Here is a 25,172-nt window from a genome sequence, read left to right on the forward strand (position 1 = left end):
ATGGGAACTGTTAAGACCAGCCACAATCTTACATATATGTCAAATCAAAATACAATTAATATTATTACAAAAATTAATATTAAACTCCAGTCTTCAAAGGTCACAAAATTAATTTTGAAAACTCCAGAACCATAGGCCACATCCGCTTCTATAAACAAAGAATTATCCGAGAAACCATAGAGAATGAAAAACGGTAGAATTGTCTGACTAAGATATGAAGATAAGAGAGAAGTGCAACCAGCACCCGGTTGCCTTCGACATGGAGACCTATCCTAAAGAAAACATCGTCCGCTCCAGCTACCAAACTAAATCCCGCCGTCAGGATTATTCTAGGCAGCACCGACCCAAGCGCCACGCCATCATCGACGGTATAAATCAACCGTCCGCCATACCCAACAGCAGTAGTGAATAGTATAGTGTCTGGGGGCTCAGGACTCCAGAAGCCCTGAAGAAGACATCAGAGAAAATGTCAAAAGCTCGGCACAGTGAAGATCGACGTGGTTTAGCCCGCAAACTTATCGAGTTTATTATTAATTTTTGTATATTAATATTAATCTTAGTTTCAGATTTAATTGTACTAATGGCTTAAATCGCGTTAGAGTCGGAAAAAGTTATTTACAATAGTTCTGCCAAATATTATTCTAACCCCTCATATCAAATTACATGATAAATAGCTACACAAAATTAGCTAACTAAACTTCAATTTTAATTTTGAGTTTATTATTCAGTTTATTTTAGTGATCAGAGAATTAAGATGCTCTTTTCGATGAAACTGGCAGTGTTTTAAAATCCATCAGAATGGCCAACCTTGACGATTACACCCGTATGCTGAGGATAACGATATATTGGCGGCAAATCGAGCAAATCCACGCATGACTCTTCGAGATTTATCATCTCAGTTGAATATTAGTAAGGTATACTCGTATATTTTAGGTATATACGGTAATATTTATGAGTAAGTAAAATCAGAAGTTGTTTCATACGTCACAAAACCAAACCCTATAAACCAAAGTTCTTCATCATCATCATTGGTGCTACAGCCCTATAAAAGAGCCTCGACCTTCCCAAGTCCATTACGCCAGTCAGTTCTATCCATTGCCAACTGCTGCCAGTTTGCTGCGCCTATTTTTCTACCATCCTCATCTACACCATCCCTCCATCTGAGTTTTGGCCTACCCCTACTTCTACTTCCCACAGGTTGTGACCTACTTCTTCCTATTTTTATAAGGGATACTACGTCTTTACCACCAAAAATATGTTTATATCTGTGATATATCTCGTAGTTGTACCTCCTTCTCCAAACACCCTTTTCACAGATGCCACCGAATATTCTTCTCGGGATCCTTCGTTCAAATATAAGCATAAACACAAACCAAAGATCTTAAATATGTCAAAAGAAGGTGATGAAAATATAAGACTAGATTGCTATTGGGCTCAAGGTAGTTTTTTAAATGACAGGCATTTTCTGAATAAGATTATGTTTACATTCTCCACTAATGAGATTCATCTCAAATTTGTAGTTAGTGAGCCAGAGATAATCCCCAGTGGGTTATAAATTGTAAAGATCAGTATTCCCAGAAAGTCAATGGTGTGATTTTGGGAGACCAAATAATAGGTCATTTTTTTTATGAATCACTAAATGCTGGTCATCCAGTTAACTTTTTCGATGACGAATTATGGGATGCTATAGAAAATCTTCCTTTCAATGTGCATCCATTCACAATTTAAGGATTTTTGTCAATGTTTAAACCAAAAATCTCCCATGCGCTGGATAAGTACATAACAGTAACATATACAATGTGGTTTATTTTCTGCTTTGCGCTGATTGTAGTTCATGTTATATTGACCAAACTGCCAGTTACTTAAAGATCGTTTAACTTCTCACATAAGTGATATTCCCAAGCATTCATGTGCCCTTTCTCAACATGTCATCACCATCAACTATAAATAGACACCTCTGGTGTCAAAATCCTCAGTAGTGAAAATAGTTCATCTTGATAATAATCAATTCTTAAAAATCTGTGAGATTCTTGGATACATTGCTTCTCCAAATAAGAAGACAGATATTAGAAATTTATGTCAAAATCACTCTTTATTTTGTCCGATGATTAATATTTTACTTGAATATAAATAATAAAAAAAAGTAATAATCGTTATGAATCATATTTTATTAACTGAATAAATTAATATTGACACAATTTTTGTCCTCACCCGCGTATTCATCGTTGGTACATCCTTTAATTTGAAAAATACTTAAATATATAAATAAACCGCTTTTTGGGCACTCCTGTCGACATATAACTGATTCTCTATAATAGAGAGGGGGATAATATCATTATAATTTTTTTCCGAAGATCACATAAGCCTTTTCTACTTTCGTTAATAGGAATATACAGCAATTTTAATTAAAAATACGTTTTATTTGACACTATTAGCAAGTGCATGACGTATCAAAAATATATCATTTATGGTTTAAAATTATTTAATACAAAATTAGAATTTGATATCAATATTGGGAGTAAACTAAATGTAAGATCGAATACTTACCATGTCGGAATAATATGAATTTTGCTGGTTTCGTTTCACAATGGGATTACTGACAAGATAATTTTACTATCATAGGTGTCTTTTCAATTTAAATTTTTTGTTCTGAAAAATATTCTTAACGTTAATTTCATGTAATCAAATGATCTATCCTCCAATAAATTCGTTCCAGAAATATTAAAGTCCTCTACTTTTTAATATATATGTCTAAATTGCCATTATGAGTGCGTAAGACCAAATTAAACTATTGGAAGAATTGTTTCTATTTCGTAGTAATGAAACACATTAATATGTTTAACTTGTATTTTGTGAACGACATTGAAACGTTTAACGTAACGCCTTTTTAATTGAAATTGTTGTTTATTCCCATTAAGTAGAGTCCAAAATATATAAATGCCACAAGAAAACAGTTTTAGAATATCATAAACCTTTTTGGTTTTAGTTCTGATCCAGTACAGACGTAGTTTGGATATCTTATTTATTACATATTATTTAATAACTAAAAGTTAAACCAGTTACTTAAAGCTACAAACAAACTTATCATGGAACATTTTTAAGTTGTAATTTTTATCAAGGCATCTTTTTACTTAAGTAGCTTTTACTTAAACGTGGTTCTTTCTTTCCTTATGAAAAATAATATTTTTCTAATTGTTATATTCATTAATTCTCCACTCATATTAAGATGAATTAGAAGACATGTACATATATATATACATATATATATATATATATATATATATATATATATATATATATATATATATATATATATACACTGGCGAACATAAAACTAGGGTTACCCCACAAAATGAATTTAGTTTAGAAATTCTTATTTTTTTTAACTATTTTCAGTTGTAACATAGTTTACTAACGGATTCCTTAAAAAACAACGTTTTTGTCCCTCAAAAATGATTGAAAGTAATGAAAATAAACAATCGTTCTTTGATATTTTAAATAGTGAAAAGGATTAATTTTAATTTGATGTGCTTTTTGATGAAACAAAAGAAATTTTAGGAATTTCAGTAGCGAGTATTCCCTCCTCTGGTAGTAATAACAGCTTGCAAACGACGAGGCACGCTTTGGATCAGATATTTGATTATATTCTGCGAAAGGATGTTCCATTCCTGCACCAACATGTCGAGAAGCTCTCTCGAATTTCTAGGGGCCGACACGTGACTCCAAAAACGTGTCTTCATCTCATCCCAAACATGTTCTATGGGATTGATGTCTGAACAGCGAGTAGACCAAACAAATCCTGTGATTTGAACATCGTCCAGACTCAGCAACAATACGAGTAGTGTGGGGCCATGGATTATCATGCATAAATGTTGCGTCGTCTCCAAGACTAACTATTAACGGCAAAACGTGGTCTTCTAGAAGCTGTACTAGATATCTATGCGCAGTTAATGTCCCATTCTCGATAAAGACTAACTCTGTGCGAGGGTAAACGATATGCCTCCCCATGCCATGACCTTCCACTAAATGGAAGTCGCACTTCAACACATGCTTGAGCATATCTCTCGCCTGGACGTCGCCACACTCTTACATGTTTGTCTGAGCCCGTAAGAAATAATCTCGATTGATCGGAAAATAATACAATACTCCAACCTTGTATTGTCTAAGCCAAGGGTTCTCATGCAAAATTCAATCAGGAAAGCGGCGGTTCAGTTACTATAGTTTGGGAAGATAAAGCAGCAGCATGAAGTCGACTCCTAACTGTCTATTCACTTACGCTTACATTTTTCACTTCTTACAGATGGTTTTAAAGGGAAACTGTCGTTGACCGTTCGGTTTCTCAAAGCACTAAAAACGATAAAGCAGTCACCTCTAGTTGTTGTATTTCGGTCTTCGAGTAAGCAGACCGGTCTCTTCGTACAGTCGCCATATTCGTTGCATACTCGAGAGACTTACATCAATGTTTCTGGCAGTTAGGAGCTTACGCGGCCATCTTCTAATGCCGCCACAACAGAACTTGCTCATTGCAATACAGTGACAACACGACACAAAAAATTTGCAACTGACGTTAAAACTACAAAAACTATGCTTATAATGGCTTTTAGGAATTAGGGTAAGGGGACCTTTTTATCTCAAATGCTTATCGAAACAGCAACAACCGAAAATAGAAAAGAAATTCTAAAATAAATTAAAATTACGGGGTGACCCTAATTTTATGCTCGGCAATGTATATATATATATATATATATATATACATCTATATGTATATATATATGTATATGTACAGTGTGGCGCATTCAGATTGGAAACAACTGTATAAAATTAAAAGTTGGTAACCGATTTTAACCATTTTTTGTTTCAAATGTCACTTATGGGATGACTTTGGGATAGATTTTAAACTCTTTATTTAAAATTTCAGGACATACTACGATATTTTTTGTTAGTCGACAAGGAGAATTTTTATTAGCGACTTTTTTATAAATAAAAACCTACCCGACTGTATTCAGAATTGCTTCAAATAGCTATGACAAAATTTGTATTAAAATACATATATTTATTAACAACAAATTTATGACAGCTTAAAATTTTAAAACACACTAAGCTATGAGTCACCAAAGAATACCCTGTATCAATAAATAGTCATGGAAACTCATTTTTTAAATGATTTTAATAATAAATCATCACTGCACGAAAAAATATCAAAAATAGCATAAAACCTAAATACAAGTAACGCACCTAGCTTTAGTCTAATAAGCCATACATTAAAACTTTTTCTTAAAATTATACATCGCAGATTATACAAGCTATGCGAAGAGAGAAGACAAGACACACAGTTTGAATTCATGAAAGGCGTAGGTACGAGAGATACACTGTTTAGTCTACAGGTATTATTACAAAGATGCAGAGATATGACTTGCGATATCTACACCTGCTTTGTGGACTACCAAAAAGCATTTGACACAGTTCAACAACGAAAAATGATGGATGTTGAACCGACCGAAGCGATCTTGATTCTTCGAGGCGTTAGACAAGGATGAATACTTTCACCTATATTACCCAACCTATCTATCTATCTATACAGCCCTTGCTGTCCAATTTTAGACATAGGCCTCCTCTTTCTTCTTCCACGTCTCTCTATTGTAGGCAGTTTGTATCCACTTCGGGCCTGCGTGTTTCTTCAAGTCATCTGCCCATCGCATTTGTGGCCTTCCTATTTTTTGTTTGTAACTATATGGTCTCCAGTGTATAATCATCTTATTCCATCTGTCGTCTTTCTGTTTTATGGTATGTCCAGCGAACTTCCACTTAAGTTTTGCTATCTGCGTTAATTCATCGGTCACTTTTGTTTTGTTGCGGATCCAAGTATTTCTTTTCTTGTCTGATAGCCTGATGTTCAGCATTTGCTTTTCCATGGTTCTTTGGGACTTTACTATTTTTTCCATGTTTTCCTTTTTAAACGTCTAAGTTTGAGAACCGTAGGTGAGAACAGGAAGTGTAAATTGGCTGAAGACTACTGTTTTTAAATATTGGGGGTATTTTCTATTTTTTAGTATATAGGAAAGTTTTCCAAAGGATACCCAAGCCAACCGTATCCTTCTCTTTATTTCTCCGGTCTGATTTTCTTTATTTAATTTAATTAGTTTTCCCAAATATACATATTCTTTGACTTGTTCTATAGTTGTGTGTGCAATTGTAATTAATAATTCTTCTGGTTGGTTGGTCATAATTTTCGTTTTATTATAATTCATTTACCTATATTCAGAGGAAATATTTGGTAAAGTTATTTTTGCAGACAGTTTAAACAGTTTACAGCAACTAATAAATAAAGTAAATGAAACAAGTGAAAGATTTGGACTACAAGTAAACATATCAAAAACTAAATTTATGGTCATCAGCAAAAATAAAATTAGAGACGTCCAACTGCTTATCAAGAATACACCAGTGGACCGAGTAAAACAGTTTATCTATCTTGGAACAATATTAAACGAACAATGGGATCACTCACAAGAAGTAAAATGTAAAATAGAGAAGGCTAGGAGTGCATTCAACTACATGGCCAAAATCTTTAAAAGCCACAACCTTAATCTGAAGATAAAAGTAAGGTCCCTACGATGTTATATCTTCTCGATATTATACTGCGGAGTTGAATCCTGGACACTCACTGAAGCGATGGAGAAAAAAACTTGAAGCCTTCGAGATGTGGCTATACAGAAGAATCCTAAGGATATCATGGACGGACAAGATAACCAACGAGACTGTACTACGAAGAATGGAGAGAGAAAGAGAGGTGATGTATACGATTAAAAGGAGAAAGTTAGAATATCTCGGACACATAATGAAAAACAGCACTAAATACAGATTACTGAAAATAATCCTTCAAGGGAAAGTATTCGGAAAACGAGGAATTGGGGAAAGAAGAATATCATGGTTAAAAACTTGAGGAAATGGTTCTCCACAACAACAACTAATCTATTTAAAACATCAAAAGAAGAAGAAGCACCTAGCAAAACTTAAGCTATAAAACTTATATTTCAACTCAAATCTTAGTTGCCATGAAAATGATATAACGTAACAAATTTCAATCACACTTCAACGCTATTTACTTCCACGTATTTTATGAATATTTTGGGTCGTGGCTGCAATATTAAGTTTGAGAGAAAAAAATCGAAACTGGACGTCTTTTGGGATATAACGATAGGAGTGCCAAAGAAGTTGTAAATATTTAATGACAGACATGCCAATCGTACTAACATTAGCTGTCGTATATAAATGCTGGGCAATTAAAACAAATAGAATATTCAATGAATATATTGCAGTATAAAAATACATTAAAAAAAATAACCTCTTACAAAGAAGTAGAGAGAATGATCGAATCAACTGGAATATTTAAACATCAATTAATATCAAATAAATATTTACACCAGCAAAAAATTGCCGCTATTGGGCAGTAGTTAATCCTCATTGGTAATAAATTGTAAAAACCAGTATTTACAAATAATCCATGTTTGGTATGATATACAGAACGAGCGAATTATTTTTCCTTCCTCCTTTGAGGAAAACACGAACTCGAAGAACTTTTTAGAATTTTTATATACCATTCTCAGGGATGCTATTTTATTTTTGTTTAAATTTGTTTATTCAGTTAGATTGGTGTTCTTTTCATTACGTGAGAACTGTGAAGCAATGGCCAAATGATCATTTTCCAAATCATCGGGTAGGCCGCCGTAGTTCGTTGAAAGATTGGCTACACGGACATCCAGATCTCACAAGTTTAGACTTCTTCCTCTGAGGAGTTACGAAACAAAATTTTACCAAACCCGCCCGAGAGAGGTAGATAAACTTCGTGCAAGAATTCAACGAATTTTGTTAATAAAAAATCGCTAACAAAACTTCTCCATTTTCGACTAAGAAAGAGTATACCCTGCAAATTTAAATAAACATTTAAAATTATGTCCGGAAGTGTACCTTTTATTACGTATAATAGTTAAAAAATTGGTTTAGGTCGGTTAAAAGCTTTTAACCGATATTACAGAGGGATTTCCAAACTAAATGGAACACACTATATGTATGTTACGAGCATTGTCCGAAATTGGACAATCCTAGCATTGTGTGGAAAATCTTGTCCACTTCTAGCATTGTACCTCTTTACTGTACAATCTCTAAAATAGACATAATCGTCGGACTTTGTATAAAAGAATTGCTGTACAATGTTCGAGTTTCAATAAGTAGCCATGCGCCAAAGTTTGGGAGAATATACCAGAGATATCGATTATTCCCCATTTGTTATTAAAGACAAACAAACATCAATCAGCTTATAGATCCATAATTAATTGGGGCTGATTGAAAATTTAAAATGTTTCACGAACATCTTGCCTGTATCACAGAATAATAAACAATCACTCTGCTTGAAAAAATAAGTACGCGCATCTCGTTCGCGCAGACAGAATCAGCCATGTTTTAGTCGGAACCAGTGCTGTTCAGTGACATTTTATCTGATGTGCATAGAAAAATTAACACGGTTTAATTTATTTACGGCAACTATAGGCATAATATATTATGCACTATTTTATTCGTACTTTTATTGAAGAATAGATTAAATTATTTCAAATGTACTAAATTATTAATTTGTGACGATGACGATCGCGTGCTGACAAACTTCAAAGGCGGCATCTGAGAGTGGGCATTCTGATTGTTATTTATTCTGTGCCTGTATTATAGCGATGTACCTATATATCTCTTGAAGCTTAGAAATGTTTCTTTAACAGTTTCTTCTTATTATTTATATTTAAGTTTGACACAGCATTTTATCACATTGTCGATTCGAAAAAGAACAACTCTATATATAAATAGAAAATATAAAAATATCAAATAATTAACAAGAACTGTTCGATTTTTAATTTGGTTTGTCGCTTGTTAATAATAATCGATTCAAATCGATAATCATTTTTAATTTTGATCATTTCGGACATTGCACAGTTTGGGGGTACAAAGCTAGGATTGTCCAATGTATATAAAGGTGTTAAAAATACCGCCAATAATGGGAAAGACTTATGGCCACAAAACGTCAACGTCAGAGATAGATTCAACGTTATATTATAATTATTCAAATTGGTAAAGTTTCCATTACGTTCCAGCTTTAAAAATACTTTAAGCAATGTTCGTGCTAGAGGGGAAATGTGATATAAAGTATTTCCAATCTAACATTTGTAATTAATTTCCAGAATATAAAAATAAAAGCAAAAAAATAAAATACACAATGTCATCAATGTCAAGTACCAATAATGTAATAATGAAAATTGGGTTTTACAGAAAAACTAAAATGAAAAAAAAAAAAACATTTCTCCGGAATAATAGGAACAATTATATGGGATTCAGCCACAATTAATTCTAATGAAAAGTACATTTTTAACTAAATAATTTGATGTTTCGATTTTTTGTGTATCCGGAAATCATTCTCAAAACCGATTTTTAAGAATTTTATTAAAACAAGTGTATAACCGCCAAAGTTATTGGTGAGGTTACGTCCTTTCAAAACTCACCAACATTACCAACAGCTTGGGCAGTTACATACTCTTTTTAACGAAATTCCTAAAAATCTTTTTTAAAAACAATTTTCGGAGTGGAAATCGAAACGTAAAATTTTTTAGTTAAAAATTTAATTTTCATTACAATCAATTGTGGCTTAATCTATGCATCAACTTAGTTGATATTGAGGTATAATTAAATGCACTCAAGGAGAATAGTGAAATATCAGAAATGAGGAAATAGACGAAGAAGAAAACTGGGAAGCCCTAGAGCAAAATTTTAATACAAACAAGTAACAGGAAATATTTACAAACAGAAAAACGTGAAAGCTTTCAGCTGATACAAAATCTGGAAAGTAAGGCTTATTCGGGATACATAATCATATGACTGAAAGGATACATTCAAAGAAGATTTACATCAAGAAACGGTTTAAAATATTTGATCTATTTTTTGAGAATAACCTATCTACCCCTTCTATATTCATCTCTTCTTCTATCTTCTTCATCATCTCTTCTTCTATCTCTTTTATCCTTGTCTCTGCTTCTTCTATCCCTGTCTTCCCTATCTCTCCTATCCCTATCCTCTCTCTTACCTTTATCCCTTTCGTCTCTTTTATTCCTGATATCTGCATCTGTTCTATTTCGCTTCCAATCTCTGCTAGTAGTTCTATTACGACTGCTGGACCTAGATCTTCTATCTCTTCGATAATCTCTTCTATGGCTAGGCTCTAGGCTTCTAGGCTCTTGATTTCGTAAATTACTAGTACTAGCCTCGATCTTTTTTTCCTTCTCACGAATGGGACTTACTGATTTCTCTTTAGTAAATGGAGAATGATTACTTCCGCTACTTTCATCAGAACTTGAAGACCTTCCACTATCATTTGCATGACGCTTTTCCCTTTGTCGCTTTCTCAGTTTGATAGACATCTCTCTCAGTTCATCCTCTCTCGTTTGCTGTTCTAGTCGTTCTCTCTCAGTTTTTATTTGTTCCGCTATTTTATCGGCTTTGAACTGTTTATTTAGTAAAGCTTGCCTTTTTCGTTTAAAACGCTCTGCGATAGTCAATACTGTATTTGGATTTGAATTCGAGCGGGAATTTGCTGATTTATTTTGTGACTCAACACTAACATCCTCTGCTGTAGTTTTATCTTCAGTATCACTATTAAGATCGGACGAACTCTCGTCAGACCGCTTTCTACCATAGTATCTAGGTATAACCTTCGGAGGAACTTCTACGGGATGAATTGGGCTGTGCTTGTCAGTATCTAAGGGATTTTTAATAATTGAATTGCCTTTATCAGAATCAGAACTACTGGAACTAGAACTTGAAGATGATGATGAGGTGGACGATGAGGATGACGAAGAGGATGATCGACGTTTTTTGACGTTAGATTGACCTTTAGAGACACTTGCACTTCTTAGCCTTGAAACGCTTATACTTCTTGAAGAGCTTCTTCTATTATTGTAAGTCCTACTTCCACTCACTAATTTTGATCGCGATCTGGATGTGGATCTTGACCTACTTTTCCTTCTTGAATTATTTTTTGATCTGTGGCCATAGCGGTCTTTACTTCTGGAACGTGAAAAGTGTTTTTTCAATGATGATTTCTCTGAGTTAACTTCAGCTTTATCTTTTGATTTTGTTTTATTCGAAAATGTAGCTTTACTGCTTGATGGAGTCTCCTCCTCTTCACCAAAGCTTGTAATGTAGGTAATTTTTCCAGCGTTTTCTGGGGAAGGTGATTTAGAACGGGATTTGGATCTATTTTCGAAAATATTAGGTGTTGGAGAAACCTTAGCTGCGTAACTGGGAGGACTTATTGTTCTATTGGCTAGTCTTTTTTCTCTATGGTACCTTCTTTCTCTTCGCGATTTTCGCCCCGAAAACAAAGCTTTCTCTTGTTCTTCTTCCCTCGCCAACCTATCAGCTTCGGCTTCTTCCAAGTCATTAATTAAGAATGAATAAAAATCATTTGAGCTCATTCCATAACTACGACCATGTTTATTCAAATCGTTAGCTTGTACTGGATCCATTTTGGAAACGTTTATAGCCAAATCAACATCTAAGTCATTATCCGAATTTTCTTCCTCTGATTCTTCCATTCCTTCAACCGGCATGCCAGTCGAATCCTCATAATTATACCCAATGGTAGCTCCAGATTTAACATCTTTTTTACTTTTTATTTCTGTGTACCCAAATTGTTCTTCTAAGTGTAACTGCTTTAAAAATTTTTCTTCTGGTATAGCTAAAAATGAATTTTGAGCAATTATTCTATACCTTTCATAATTAAGGCTTCTTTCTTCTTGAGTCAGTGTTTCTTCAACAAATTTTTCTACATTCGGTATATAATCCAAATGTGCCCTGACATCAAATCTATCTATAAGATTGTCACTTTGACCCTGCCACGGCATCATTGCAGCATTATCAGCTGCCGTTGCTGTATTCTGGTCCAAATGAATCTTACATTGTCTGCCATGTATTTGTAAAAATTGTGTGGGATCTGCTTTTATCCTTTCGTAAAAGTCGCGTCTACGTTCAGCTCTTCTTCTGTAGTCCACTAGCATTCCGCGAATTTTACGTTCCTGTCGCCTTGCTTCGTGCCACATCCTGAAAATATTAGCAACAGTTAATAGAATAAATAACGTAAATAAGACATAAATGTAACAAATAAAACTGAGTGCATGTACGTATTTACGGAACAAATCTTAGAATCTAAATCCTGGCACACAGATGGTGGCCACTATTTGACAGGATTTTCTATGGTCAAAACATTATACAATTTTAAAGAAGTTAGGCTATTTACTGTTTGTTTTTTAGTCCTCGATATGGTACGGTACTCTCGGATTTTTAAATATGGATCAAATTGTTCATTGCCATTCGAAATAAAACTTATCACATTTGGAAGTAAAACTACAACAAAAATATATAAATACGAAAGTGGGTGAGTTAGCAGTATTGATAGGAAGAACATGTTTACTTACAACAATATTTTGCGTTATATTAATCAATTAAATGTGTATCCATCACATTAGACCTGAGAAGGAATCATCTCAAAGAAACAACATGATGAAAGATACCAATAAGCTCCAAGGAGGAGACCAAACAGTTTAATACACTGGCAAGCAAAATCTTTGGGATGGGCTTAATCAATATGAAATTTGAAATTTTTAAATTTTACGAAGAGTTTAAGCTAATCCATCAACGGTGTTAAAACTAGAAGGAAGAAAGAACACGAAGAAGACCAAGTAGAAAATGAACAGAAAGAAGAAGAAATGAAGTTCAACATAAATTTACTTCAAGAGGAATCCATAAGCGACCTATACCAGAAAAGACTGGACCAGAAGTTACAGGATTTCGGTTTCAGAAACGTCAAAGAAACGTACGAGCACGTCAAACACAGCATAAAAAAGGCGGCATTAGAAGCTTTGGGGAAACTTGAGAAAAGAAATACCCAATACAAAGTAAAAAGAAACCAAAAAATGTATTGAGGAGAAGAAAATTCTGTATATGAAAAGTATGAGCACTCAATCCCCAGAAGACACACAGAAGTACAAAGAGAAAAACAGAGAAGTAAAACGAAGAAGGGTAAAAGAAAAGAATGAAGAATGGGAAGAAACATGTGCACAGATTGAACAATACATAGGAGAAACAAGGAATTCGGAATCCTGGAAAATACTGAAATCTTTAAGGAAGAATAACAACGAAAAGGTCCAAATACAATACATATCAGAAAAAGAGTGGGAAGACTACCATAAAGAACTACTCACAGAAAACCGCCCAGATTTCATATAGACAGACACATAACAGAAACAACAACAAAATCAGAATGAAGAACAGATTAAGATAACATTAATCGAGGTAAAGAATGCTATAAAGACTTTAAAGAACAAAAAATCAGGGGGACCAGGAGGAATCGTTAATGAACTAATTAAGTACGGAACGGACAAACTACACAGAATTATACACGAAATGTTCAGTAACGCTATAAACCTGAACGAAATACCAGAAGAATGGTCCAAAGCATATATAACCTCGATACATAAAAAGGGAGATAAGAAGAAATGCGGGAACTACAGAGGCATCAGTGGGATAGCATGTATGGACAGGTTATATGGAAAAATACTGAAAGAAAAACTGGAAAAATCTATCTCAAATAAAATCGGAGAATATCAGGCGGGGTTCACGGCAGGAAGATCTTGCGTAGACCACATATATACACTCCAACAATTAATTGAAAAAAAAAATGGCAAAAAATAGACCAGTACACATGGCATTTATAGATTTAAAAAAGTCATATGACACGGTCCCCAGAAAACAACTATGGAACACGATGAAGGAAATCGGAATAACTCAGAGGTTGATAGAAGCCGTAAAAAACCTTTACAACAACAACAAGGTAAGAGTTAAAACCGGCGATAAATACTCCACAAAGGAAAAAAAAAATTAAAAGGTCTAAAATTTAAGACCACAAAAGGCTTATTGCAGGGATGCTCTACATCTCCGACACTGTTCAAGATATACCTCGAACAAATATTAATACCATGGAAAAGGAAATGTGAAGAGATGGGAATACCAATCCGGGACAACTTCTTGTACATATTAAGCTTTGCAGATGACCAAGTGGTAACGGCTCAAGATGAAGAAGATCTGTGCTATATGCTCCGAAAATTAGAAAAGGAATGCACAAAAGATGGACTGGACATAAATCTAGAAAAGACCGAATATTTAACACCAGAGCAAGAACCAGTGAGAAACTTGGAAATGGACGATAATAGGGAAATTAACGGCACTGACAAATTCAAATATTTAGGATTCATACTCTCAAAAAATGGAACCACCGAGCAAGAGATAACCAGCAGATTAGCACAGACAAGAACATGTATTAAACAAATGAACGGGGTACTGTGTGATAGACAGATTACCATAAATACAAAGAAGAGAATTTATAACACCTTGGTACGCAGTATAATGACCTATGGAGCAGAGAATTGGGTAATAAATAAACGAAACAGGTCCAAAATCACAGCAACTGAAATGGAGTTCATGAGAAGAAGCTGCAGAGTGACAAAAATGGATCGCATCAGAAATGAGGAGATACAACGAAGAATGGCAGTAGAACAAGACATACTCAGTCATACTCTACATCGAAGAAAAACGTTTAATTTGGTATGGGCATGTGAGAAGAACAGATCATACAAGGTGGATAGCAAAGATTTTGGATTGGAGCCCAATAGGAAGGAAGAAAAGAGGTAGACCCCGAAGATCATGGAGGGATGAAGTGGACGAGGCCATGGAAAGACGAGACCTTAGAGATGGAGAATGGCAGAACAGAAAGGACAGGAGACGTTGGCTGAAAGAAGGAAGGCGGCGACAGCTGTAAAAATCCTTATATAGATAGAGGTGTTAAAAGTTTGGAGGAGGTGATCCGATGATGAGACTTATCGGCGTCGTGGAGGGTCTTGATTTGAGTCATCTTAGACTTCTTGATCTCAGAAATAGACGAGACAATGTACATAAGTAAGAGATAATCTCGGTAAAACTGGAATGGCCAATGGAATTTTCTGCTTCAATGATGAATCTCGGTTTTATTTGGGTGGTTCTGATGGACGCATAAGGGTAAGACGTTTTCGAGTTAAGAGACGAAATATAGACTTAGCTGTTTAACATCATACAGCAAGACAACCCAGCATTATGGTATGGGGTGCTATAAGTTTTGGGAAGATAAGCTGATTTGTCACCCATCGAACATGTTTGGGATATGGTAGGTCGAAACCTAAATCGATTGTCACATCCTCCAGCAAACTTAGAATACCCGTGGCACGCCCTAAGAAGAATCTGGATTAGTATTCCGCAATTTGATATAGAACACATAATTCGATCAATGCCACATAGAGCAACTGAGTGTATAGAAAATCAAAAGAGGAGCCACTCATTATTAATTTTATGACGAAAATTTGTTTAGAATGTCATCAAATAATAAGAATATTATAATACTTATATTATATACTTCCATAAATAAATTTTTAAAAAATATATTTGTCCTTCTAGTTGCTGCATTTTTTTTGGATATCAGTATATAATACACGGTGGATATTATATAAATTTATTTCAGCATTCAATTATTACTGTCACAATAATGTACCAACTACAGTGCAGATTTAGCAAAAGATCTTGGGACCTGAAGGATAAAAGATTTGCCAAAAATGGAACAGTACCTCCAGTAAGTAAATATTCTGAATAATAGATATTGGGTATTTTCTGAAAAAGGAGAGATTTTTGGATTTTTTGTTCATTATGTTTAATTTTTTTTAGATATTTTAATAAACCTCATTGTACAGTGGTCCCACTAGGCAACAATTATTCACCAACCTAACATCAATTACTAATACAATAAAGAACTAGACATTTACAGCAAAAAGGGTAGTTAAATATTAGTTTATATGGGATTAACGACAATTGATTGTAATGAGAATTACAGTTTACTTTTGTTTTTCTGTTTCTAATTCCAATCCGCAAATATTTTCAAAAAAAAAAAATTTAAATCAAAATTATTAGACTTAATCTTATTTTTCATGTACCATGTACTTTCAGAATGTTGGTTACCATCATAGCTATCCCAATTTTATTCACTGCCACCATACCTTAACTTAACCTGTATGTTTATAACTTGGCACTCAGTGGTAATACCAATTTGACAGTTTACTTACTTGGCCTCGATTTTGTAGACATTAGCCATATTTTGAGTGCAATTCAGAGATATGTTGTTGTACCCACAGATTGATATAAAATTCTGATCTGTCTGTGCTTTTGTAGATAATTATAGATGATGTGTCTCTGAGCTACTATTAACTTGTTAATATTGGTATATTCTTATTGTTGACTTCTCCTTTCAGTATTGGTAACTAGAGCCTGCTACATTCCATTGATGTGTTTCCTACACATATTTCTTTCTTAAGTAAGATGACCATTGCATTTGCGCTCAATATGCTAGGCACTTAGTGGTCTAGAAGTTTCTATCCGATATAAATTGTTGCATTCACAAGTTATTTTATAAATAATGCTTTGATCGCTACTGTGTGTTGTTGGTTTTGGAAAGAGAACATCTCAGTGCGATGGTTGTTTTAAATTTTGTGATGTACTTATTTCTTTCCTATCCTTTTTAATTTTTCTGACATACTTTTACATATGGTTTTGTTGTTATCTTCAAATCCAATCTTCTGAGAATTTCTGGATCATTTTTGGTGTTTTGCTGTTATAATTTGTCTTGCTTTCCTTTTTTTCCTGTTGTTTTGTTTTGGTGGCAATGTATCATCTTTCTCTAGTTTAGTTCTTATTACTTTTAAGTTTTTGCCAGAGGCAAAATAGGGAATAGGTTGGTAATATTAAAACTGACATTGTTGCGGTTGTAATCTATTTCTGCTAGTTTTTGCAGAAGATGTGAGTTCTTTCATATTCATATATGAGAAAAATGTTCATAGTATGGTTGTGCCAATGGTTGTATTATATCAGTACGTATATTGACAGTTTGCTGCAAGGAGAACCCATGCCGCTGCAAATTGGTCTATGGTGTACATTGGCTTTGTGAATTTGTGGTACTCCATATAGGTGTGGTGTTTTGCTGTTGTGGGGTATTAATGTCCCGCTTTGGTAGTTTTTCAGGTACTCCTTAAATTTAAACAAAGTTATCTGTATATTTTATTCCCCAAAATTTTATTAGTTGGTGACAAAAGCACCCAAATCATCATAATGATAGAGCCCAAAATACTTGCTCCAACAAAAATGTATTTCAGAAAAAAAAAACACCTGCTACCAAAGGTTTTAACAAAAAATTTTTATCCATGACAATTTATAAACAAGGAATTCCACAGAATCGAAGAAAGCAAGCAACAAAACAAAACACGATCCAGAAATGCTCACAAGAGATTTGAAGATAACAATAATACCATATGTTAAAGGCTTATCAGAAACATTAAAAAGGATGGGAAGTAAATACTACATCAAAACAACATTTAAACAACCAACACACTGAGATCTATTCTTTCCAAAATAAAACCCAACAACACATAGGAGAGATTACAGATCTTTGAAATTTTTATCTATGACCATTAAGTGTTAATATAAATGAGCATGAATTATACATTAAGAGACTTGGACAGATGATGCCAGATATGCAAACATGCCTGAAACGGACAGCAAAAATAGAAAAATAAAAAAAGTAGCCCTCATCTTACTAAATGGAGAAACATGTGTTGCAAACACACCAATAGAATGTAGTAGGCTCTGGTTACAAATACTGAAAGAAGTTAGCAATATGAATATCCAACATTAATAAGTTAATAACAGGTCAGGGACATGTCATCTATAATTAACTACAAATCAATCACCCGACATCAACCTGAGGGTACAAAAACACCTTTCAGAATGTTACTAAAAATATGACAATATGAATAATGCCTGGAAAGTTGAGGCCAAGTAAGTAAACTGTCAAATTGGTGTTATCACCCAGCCCCGATTTATAAACATTTACAGCCAATTTCAGAAAATAAAGTTATCTAGTGGTTAAGAGATAACCAGTGGTTAGTCTGAAATATACATTTCACAATATAAGATCAACAGTTTGAGTTATGGTTAACCTACAAAACCCGAAGTTAAGGTGCTGGTTTAGATCTTGACCAGGACATCAGAACCTAACTTCAAATTCTGTTTTGTTGACAGGGTATAGACACATACATTAATTAATTAGATGAATGACTATGATGTCAATGCTTTTAGCAGTAATGAGCAAGTTGGCAGAACACGAATAATTAGGCACAGAACAAATCATTTTCAAGAACTTAACCATGAAGATTCAAATGGTTCAATTTTATGCACTCCCTACTGGTAATTTTTGTGGAATCAGTAAAGCAACCAGTAGCGGAGTTGTAAAAAAAATCAGCGGCAAATTTGTTGAAAATGTAAATAAGAACGTCTGAAGTTGACGACATCAATTAAATAAGGCAATATTTTTATAATATTGCAGATATGTATAGATGCATAGAATAGACTTGAAAATATAATTTTCGATATTATGTGACAAATGTGTCGTAACTTATTTATGTGTATCAATGTACATAAAAATATAATAAATGTTGATAATTCTCTATAAAAATGTAATCTATACTAATCATTGCCCATAACTTCCAACCGACATAAGAAAAATAAAACAAAACCTGAGGTTAAGTGACCATAACTGAATATGTGAATGTGAAACAGCATCTGTCAGTTATACTATGGGTAATGGTTACTTAAACCTTCTGGTTAACTATTGATTGTGGTTACAGGTGCGTCCATTACAGGTTAAGTCCAATAATTTTTATTTTGGAATTTTTTTTAAACGATTTTTGCATTGGAAATTTAAACGTCAAAACAAAAGTAAAACGTAATTCTCATTACCATCAATTGTTATTTAATTCCAGCTAAGATAATATTTAACTTAAACAGGTCTCAAGAAACTAGTTTCAGAACCTCTTTAAAAAGGTTATATGATATATAGGAATCACAGACAAAACAATAAAATGGAAATATGTATCCATAAAAGCAATGATCAAATTATATAAGAATACCCACATTTCTGTCTGAACTAAGGTGTACAAAATCTAACTAATATTTATTATATTAATCAAAAATTGGTAATGGGAATTATACAAAGACAATAACAATGGGGAAGAAGTAGCATGAGATTTTATAAACCAATTAATGCATCTATAATACAGTGATAATGGGCAACGACATTTCAACAGATAAGATATTTGATCACAATGATGCAATTAATTCATGAGATATAACTTTCCACAGTTATAATAAAATTGTACTTAAGTTTTATTTTATAATAAAATGATAATACTTAATCATAACTTACAATTAATTGATCCTAACTCACTTACAGTTTTTTCTTTTTAGTAAATTATTTTATATTTTTTATGGCTTTTTCCATTAGTCTTATAACTACTCACATATGATATACAAGGTTAATTTGTAGTGTGTAATATACATGTTGAGTAAATGTTTTATTTAAAAAAGTAAAGTCAGCTTCATTGTCCATATACAGAATGGAATTTCTTAATAGATCCTCATTTCAACTGTGTTACTTCAAAGGGAAAAATATGGAAAAAAGTAAGAGAAAAACCACAAATGATTCATTTTCACAAAATAGTATAATGCGAGCAGAAGTAAAAAGAGCAATTAAAAATATAAGGACATGAAAAGCAGCACCACTAGACACAACATAAAAAAAATGCTGAAATTAATTAATTGGGATAATCATAAAACTTAGAAGATACTAGAAACCTATATCACCCATATATTACGTAAACAACTGGTTTAAGTTTATTCCTATACTAAAGAAAAGTAAAGCCAACACATGCTCACAATTTAGATTATACAGTGTAACAAGTATGAGCCCTAACAACTATATAATGGAATAAATTAAAATATATATATATATATATATATATATATATATATATATATATATATATATATATATATATATATATAATATATATAACAAATTCAGGAATTTGACTGTTAATTTATTGTTTTTTAATAGTTATGATAATAATACTGAATAAGCAATATTTTAAATGATATATAATCACAAAAAGTAATCAATATTGTGTTATTATACAACCCAAATAACCTGTTAATGCCATAAGAATGATCAAAATATGTAACAATTAGTAAAAACTAAATAATGGGACAGTATGAAGTAACTGCTAAAATCCACACAAGATAAGACAATTAGGCTGCAAAAACAATGCAGCCAGACATTCTAATACATGTCAAATCATATTCTACAAATAATTTCTTGTCAAATTGAGTGAATTGTTGTATTATTTCAATAAAATGATATCTCTACAAATTAAAAAATTGCTGAGTTGGTAATTAAAAATTATTGCCATAGTAAAACAATCCTTGAAGTGGCGAATGAAATTAATATCCCTAAAATTAGTGTGGAATATAATTAAGCATTATGACGAAACATCACATATCTTAGAAAAAAAGATGAAATCCCAGGTCATCCAAAACTAGTTTCTAATGGGAATAAAACAATTTTAGAAAAAGCTTACAGAAAAGGTCAAAGAAATACTCTAAGGCAAGTTACAGATAAATGGAATCATGAAGCTGGATTAAATCAGTCAAGGAAATACAATTGCAACTGGGAACAAATCTGGATTAAAACTTAATAAGGTCGAATTACAGATAACAACTTAAAAGTGTAGTCATACTCTATTATATTTTAACATATTTTCTCTCTTTTAAAAGAAAAAGCCACTTTTAACAGCAAAACAAAAGCAAGCCAGGCCCATTTAAGCAAAATCTAAACTTTCTTGGTCAGTAGAAGATTGCTCCTGAGTAATTTTCAGTGAAGAATCAAAATTCGACATGTGTTGATCACTGTCAATGAATTATTTGCACTAAGCATGAAGCTTTTCTCAAAGATAGCTTGAAACGGACCATAAAATTTTCTAAATGAGTGACGATTTGGGGTTGTATGGCAGTTTCAGGGATAGGATGTTTTTAATTTATTGAGGGTACAGTAAATGCTGCGAAATATTAACAAATACTTTACTCAGAATAGCCTACTTCCAATTATGGTGAAATTAAATGCTGGCTGTCATACAACCAGAACCACAATCAACTGGTTTGGAAATCACAATATAAACATCCTTTCTTCACCTTCTAACAGTCCGACCTAAATGTCATTGAAACAACCAAAAAATGTCAGTAAAAAATAAAAGAGACAATGATGAATAACTCACAACAGACATTACACGGACCTAAAAGCCAAAGTTGTGCAGATTTGCAATTACTTTACCTCTGAACATTGCAGATGCTTAGTCGAGTAGATGCTAAACCGAATTCGAGCAGTCATAAAGTCTAAGAGCGATGCTACTCCATTTTAAAAATAAATATTCTTTCTATGTCTCAATATTTAGTTGTCAACAAAATAAACACTCTTTAATATTAATTAGTTTTGTTAGAGTAAGTATATTTTATTTAGTGTTACTGTTTGAAACAATATTATTAGTCATTAACTAATTATATACATAGTAATACATTAAAAATATGATTAGAAAAAAAATTTACTGTCAACTATTTGAATTTTGTATGTATTTTAGTTTATCCCATTATATAGTTATTAAGGCTTGTAGTGCACTGTCTTGTATAAAATGATATATAGGTAATGTGAACAAAACATCAGTAATCATTAGTTTCATTAAATTTTGCATGGAATATCGAATCTAAGGGTTATTATTCGGTCTTTAAGTACTGTTTAAAAAATATAACCAACAAGACATATTTTTGTGCTTTATTGATTGTGGAAAGCTATTTGACAAAATAAAATAAAATCTGGTAGAAACTTTTATGAGATATGAAATGAAATGTTTAGTAGCTTATGTACTGTTAAAACACATAATACTACAGGGTTATGTGATTTCTCTTTTTGTGTTCAATATATATTCCTAACAATTTTTTCAAATAGTCCTTGAAAACATACACAAATAAATTAAAGTCAACGAAATCTATTAAATCACTTTAGATTGTGCAGACAAAACAGATAATTATAAATGAAAGTACTGAAGACATAAGAAAAACTAACAAGGGGAGGAGAGAGATAGGTATTAAAAATAAATAGACTGTAATGGAATATAATAGACTAATGTAATTTAATAGTCTGTAAATATAATGGTCACAATATCAGAGAGGATCCGCCAAGATTAAATGGTGGATGTTATGAGGAGAGGAACAAACTGAAAATAAAGAACATGTAATTCCAGATTTAGATTCTTTTATATTTATTATTTTATGTATTCTAGGATTTCCTAATGCAGCAGTTTAGGATTAAATAGATATGTCCTCCTCTTCATCAAATATTTTTGAATAACTATTGTCTGTTCTTAAAGCAGTTCTCCAAAAAATTACCTTTACTTATAAGGTAACTCTTTCATTCACAGTAGAACTTTTCAATACATATTTTTCTCTGGTCTTCTCCTAATCTTCTGAATCATGCACGATTATGAAGTCAATAATATGAATCATATGTCAATAAATAATCAAGCACTATCTTTTAGCTGAGTATCAATATTTCTCCTAATAATGAAAATAACTAACTCTTCTTTTACATAAAAGAAATAACCTATCAATATGTTTAGAGTAAGTAAGGAGCCCTTTTCCAAGCTGACACCAACAAAACTAATATAGCCAACACACAATAATTGAGCAGAGCACAGGAAGAAGAAGAAAAAGGGCATAGGAATATAAGAAAGGAACTCGCTAATTTTAAATATTTCAGTAACTATTGCTATCAAATTGTTTTTTTTTCATTGCTGGTTTAATTAAACTGGACTAAATAATCTGTTCGAACAAACCAATGCTTTGAGCCTACTCAAAATGTAGGTATTGTTTCATACAATAACTGTAACTTTTTTAAAACAAAACCCTTTAAAATAAATAGATTTAAAACAGCTTTTGCATCTGCAATTATTTTGATTTTTCAGAATTATAATCCTTGGCTCAATATTTCTTTTAATTATTTTCTGCTTTTAAAAAGGGTAGACCTAACAGTTATTAACACAAAATCAGATATATCCCCTAGCTAGCAAAATATTTTCGTGAATCACAACCCTGACCCTGTAGTTATAAATGGACCTACATTAAATATCACAACCACTTGATATTATTACAATCCACACATAGGAATAGGACGTTTTGGTCTGTGGACTTTCTTGATTGTATGGTGATGTATTTATTTCCACATTGATGTATGTATTATTACATGGTAAACTAAACTGATGATGCTGCAGTTTTGTTACTTTAAACACAAATTGAGTTCTAAATAACTTTAAACACTATTTTCTATAAAACTAACTTAAACTATAACGTCGAGACACCCCGTTTTATATTATAGGGATAAAAATTATGACAGTCAAAGTCAAAGTCAGACAGTTTATAGGTTTGACGGTTCTTCTTCTTGTTTAGTTTTAACATGGCGCCTTGTCCCATTGGCTCACATCTACAGCCACTTTAATCCAATTTTGCTCTACATGTCTTCATACTTTCCATTTGTTGTTTTTTATTACGGCCATTAAATTCTCCACACTTTGAACAAAGTTTGAGATAGGATAATGCAGAAGTTGGTAACCTATATTAAGTTACTATGTGTTATGTACGTTTTTTTATTTATTTATTTATTTATATATTTATTTTTATTTTTTATTTAGTATTATTTATACTGCTACATAGCTTTAAAAATTATACTGTTAACGTAAATAAAACTTCAAACCTTAGTACTTCAAACTATATTTACGAAAATCTTTAAACAGAACAAAAAAAAAAAACGGTTTTTCAGACTTCTGCTGGTGGCCATATTTACCCGCTACCGAGGGGTAAAAGTGGCCTACACTATTACCCCCATTTAAAAAATAATTAAATGCAGAAATCACAAATGTAAATTTTGCCTTCGAAACTGGTACAGTCTTTGTGTGCCCATTGGCCGCAAATGCTGCATTGGATTCAGAGTTCTCTGTTTTTACCGAATTTACCACAAATTGTGCAAATATCTTCGTTAACGTCTCTATCACGGTCATCGTCATCATCCTCATCTTCAGATGATATATCTTCTGTGATCTTCTGTGTTCTTATACAATTTATTTTTGGAACTATTCGCGGATGACTGGACTCTTCGATGCCTATTTTTCATTTGGGTCCTTTGCTGGCCTTATTTCTCATATGTTTTTCCTTCTTCCGCTGTTTTTCTTCTAAAAGTAACTTCATTGTTGTTGATGTCCTTATTTTGGAATGTTGTTTCCTGTTGCTTTTGTGGTTGGATCTTTTATTTCCGACTGAGTCATCTTTTGAGCATCTTGATAGTGGAATTATGTCAACAAAAGATACTTTAAACTTTTTGTCATGTGTCGAACTTTCTTTATTCTCCTTAACTTCCTTATTATTCTTCTTCTTATCTAATCCACTTTTTTTCACTTGGTCTAGTGGCTTTTTATCTTTTTCTTGTATGAATGATTCACCTGGAGCAAAGTTTTCATCGGTAAAATTTTCAGGATTATATGGAACTATTCCTGTATTCTCAAAACCTTTAATGACTTTGGCTGGTGTGGCTACTCGACCGTATAAATTTTTATATATTTCAGCTATTTCAAATGTTGTGATACACTCATGAGGATGACTTCGAAGATAATTGCCACATTCAATGTTAGACACTGATTTTAACGATGAGTAAAAAGCATGGTTAACATAATAAGTCCTCGTTCTTTACAGAAATTATATGTGTCTAATGTACAGTGGCTACTGTGATTGTCGACGATTAACAAAACTGGATCCTCCTTTGAAGGTTTTACAACACTGTAAAAATGCTGGAGTCATTCGAGAAATATTTGCTCATTTATCCACCCCTTATCCGAGCAGCAGTAGACTGCACCAGGTGGCCCATTTTTTTTAAACTCTGGTTTCATCCTCTTGCAGGCATAAATAAACAAAGGTGGAATATATGTTCCTGAGGCACTTATGCAGCACATAATGGTTGTTGTTTGACCTCTTTCTGCGCTTGTAATAAAGCCGACTTTCTTTTGTCTCTTGTCAGCAAGTAT

General features: G+C 32.8%; 1 protein-coding gene across 1 annotated transcript; it reads right to left on the minus strand.

The window, feature by feature from the left end:
* Window positions 1-3,309: 3,309 nt before the first annotated feature.
* LOC140446054 (uncharacterized) lies at window positions 3,310-23,504 on the minus strand. The gene is made up of 2 exons (XM_072538567.1): window positions 23,222-23,504; window positions 3,310-12,132 (listed from the first exon to the last, which is right to left on the minus strand). Coding segments are annotated over exons 1-2 (2,148 nt in total). The 5' UTR covers window positions 23,224-23,504; the 3' UTR covers window positions 3,310-9,986.
* Window positions 23,505-25,172: the final 1,668 nt, after the last annotated feature.

This window comes from Diabrotica undecimpunctata, chromosome 7, assembly GCF_040954645.1.
Source record: "Diabrotica undecimpunctata isolate CICGRU chromosome 7, icDiaUnde3, whole genome shotgun sequence".
NCBI lineage: Eukaryota > Metazoa > Arthropoda > Insecta > Coleoptera > Chrysomelidae > Diabrotica > Diabrotica undecimpunctata.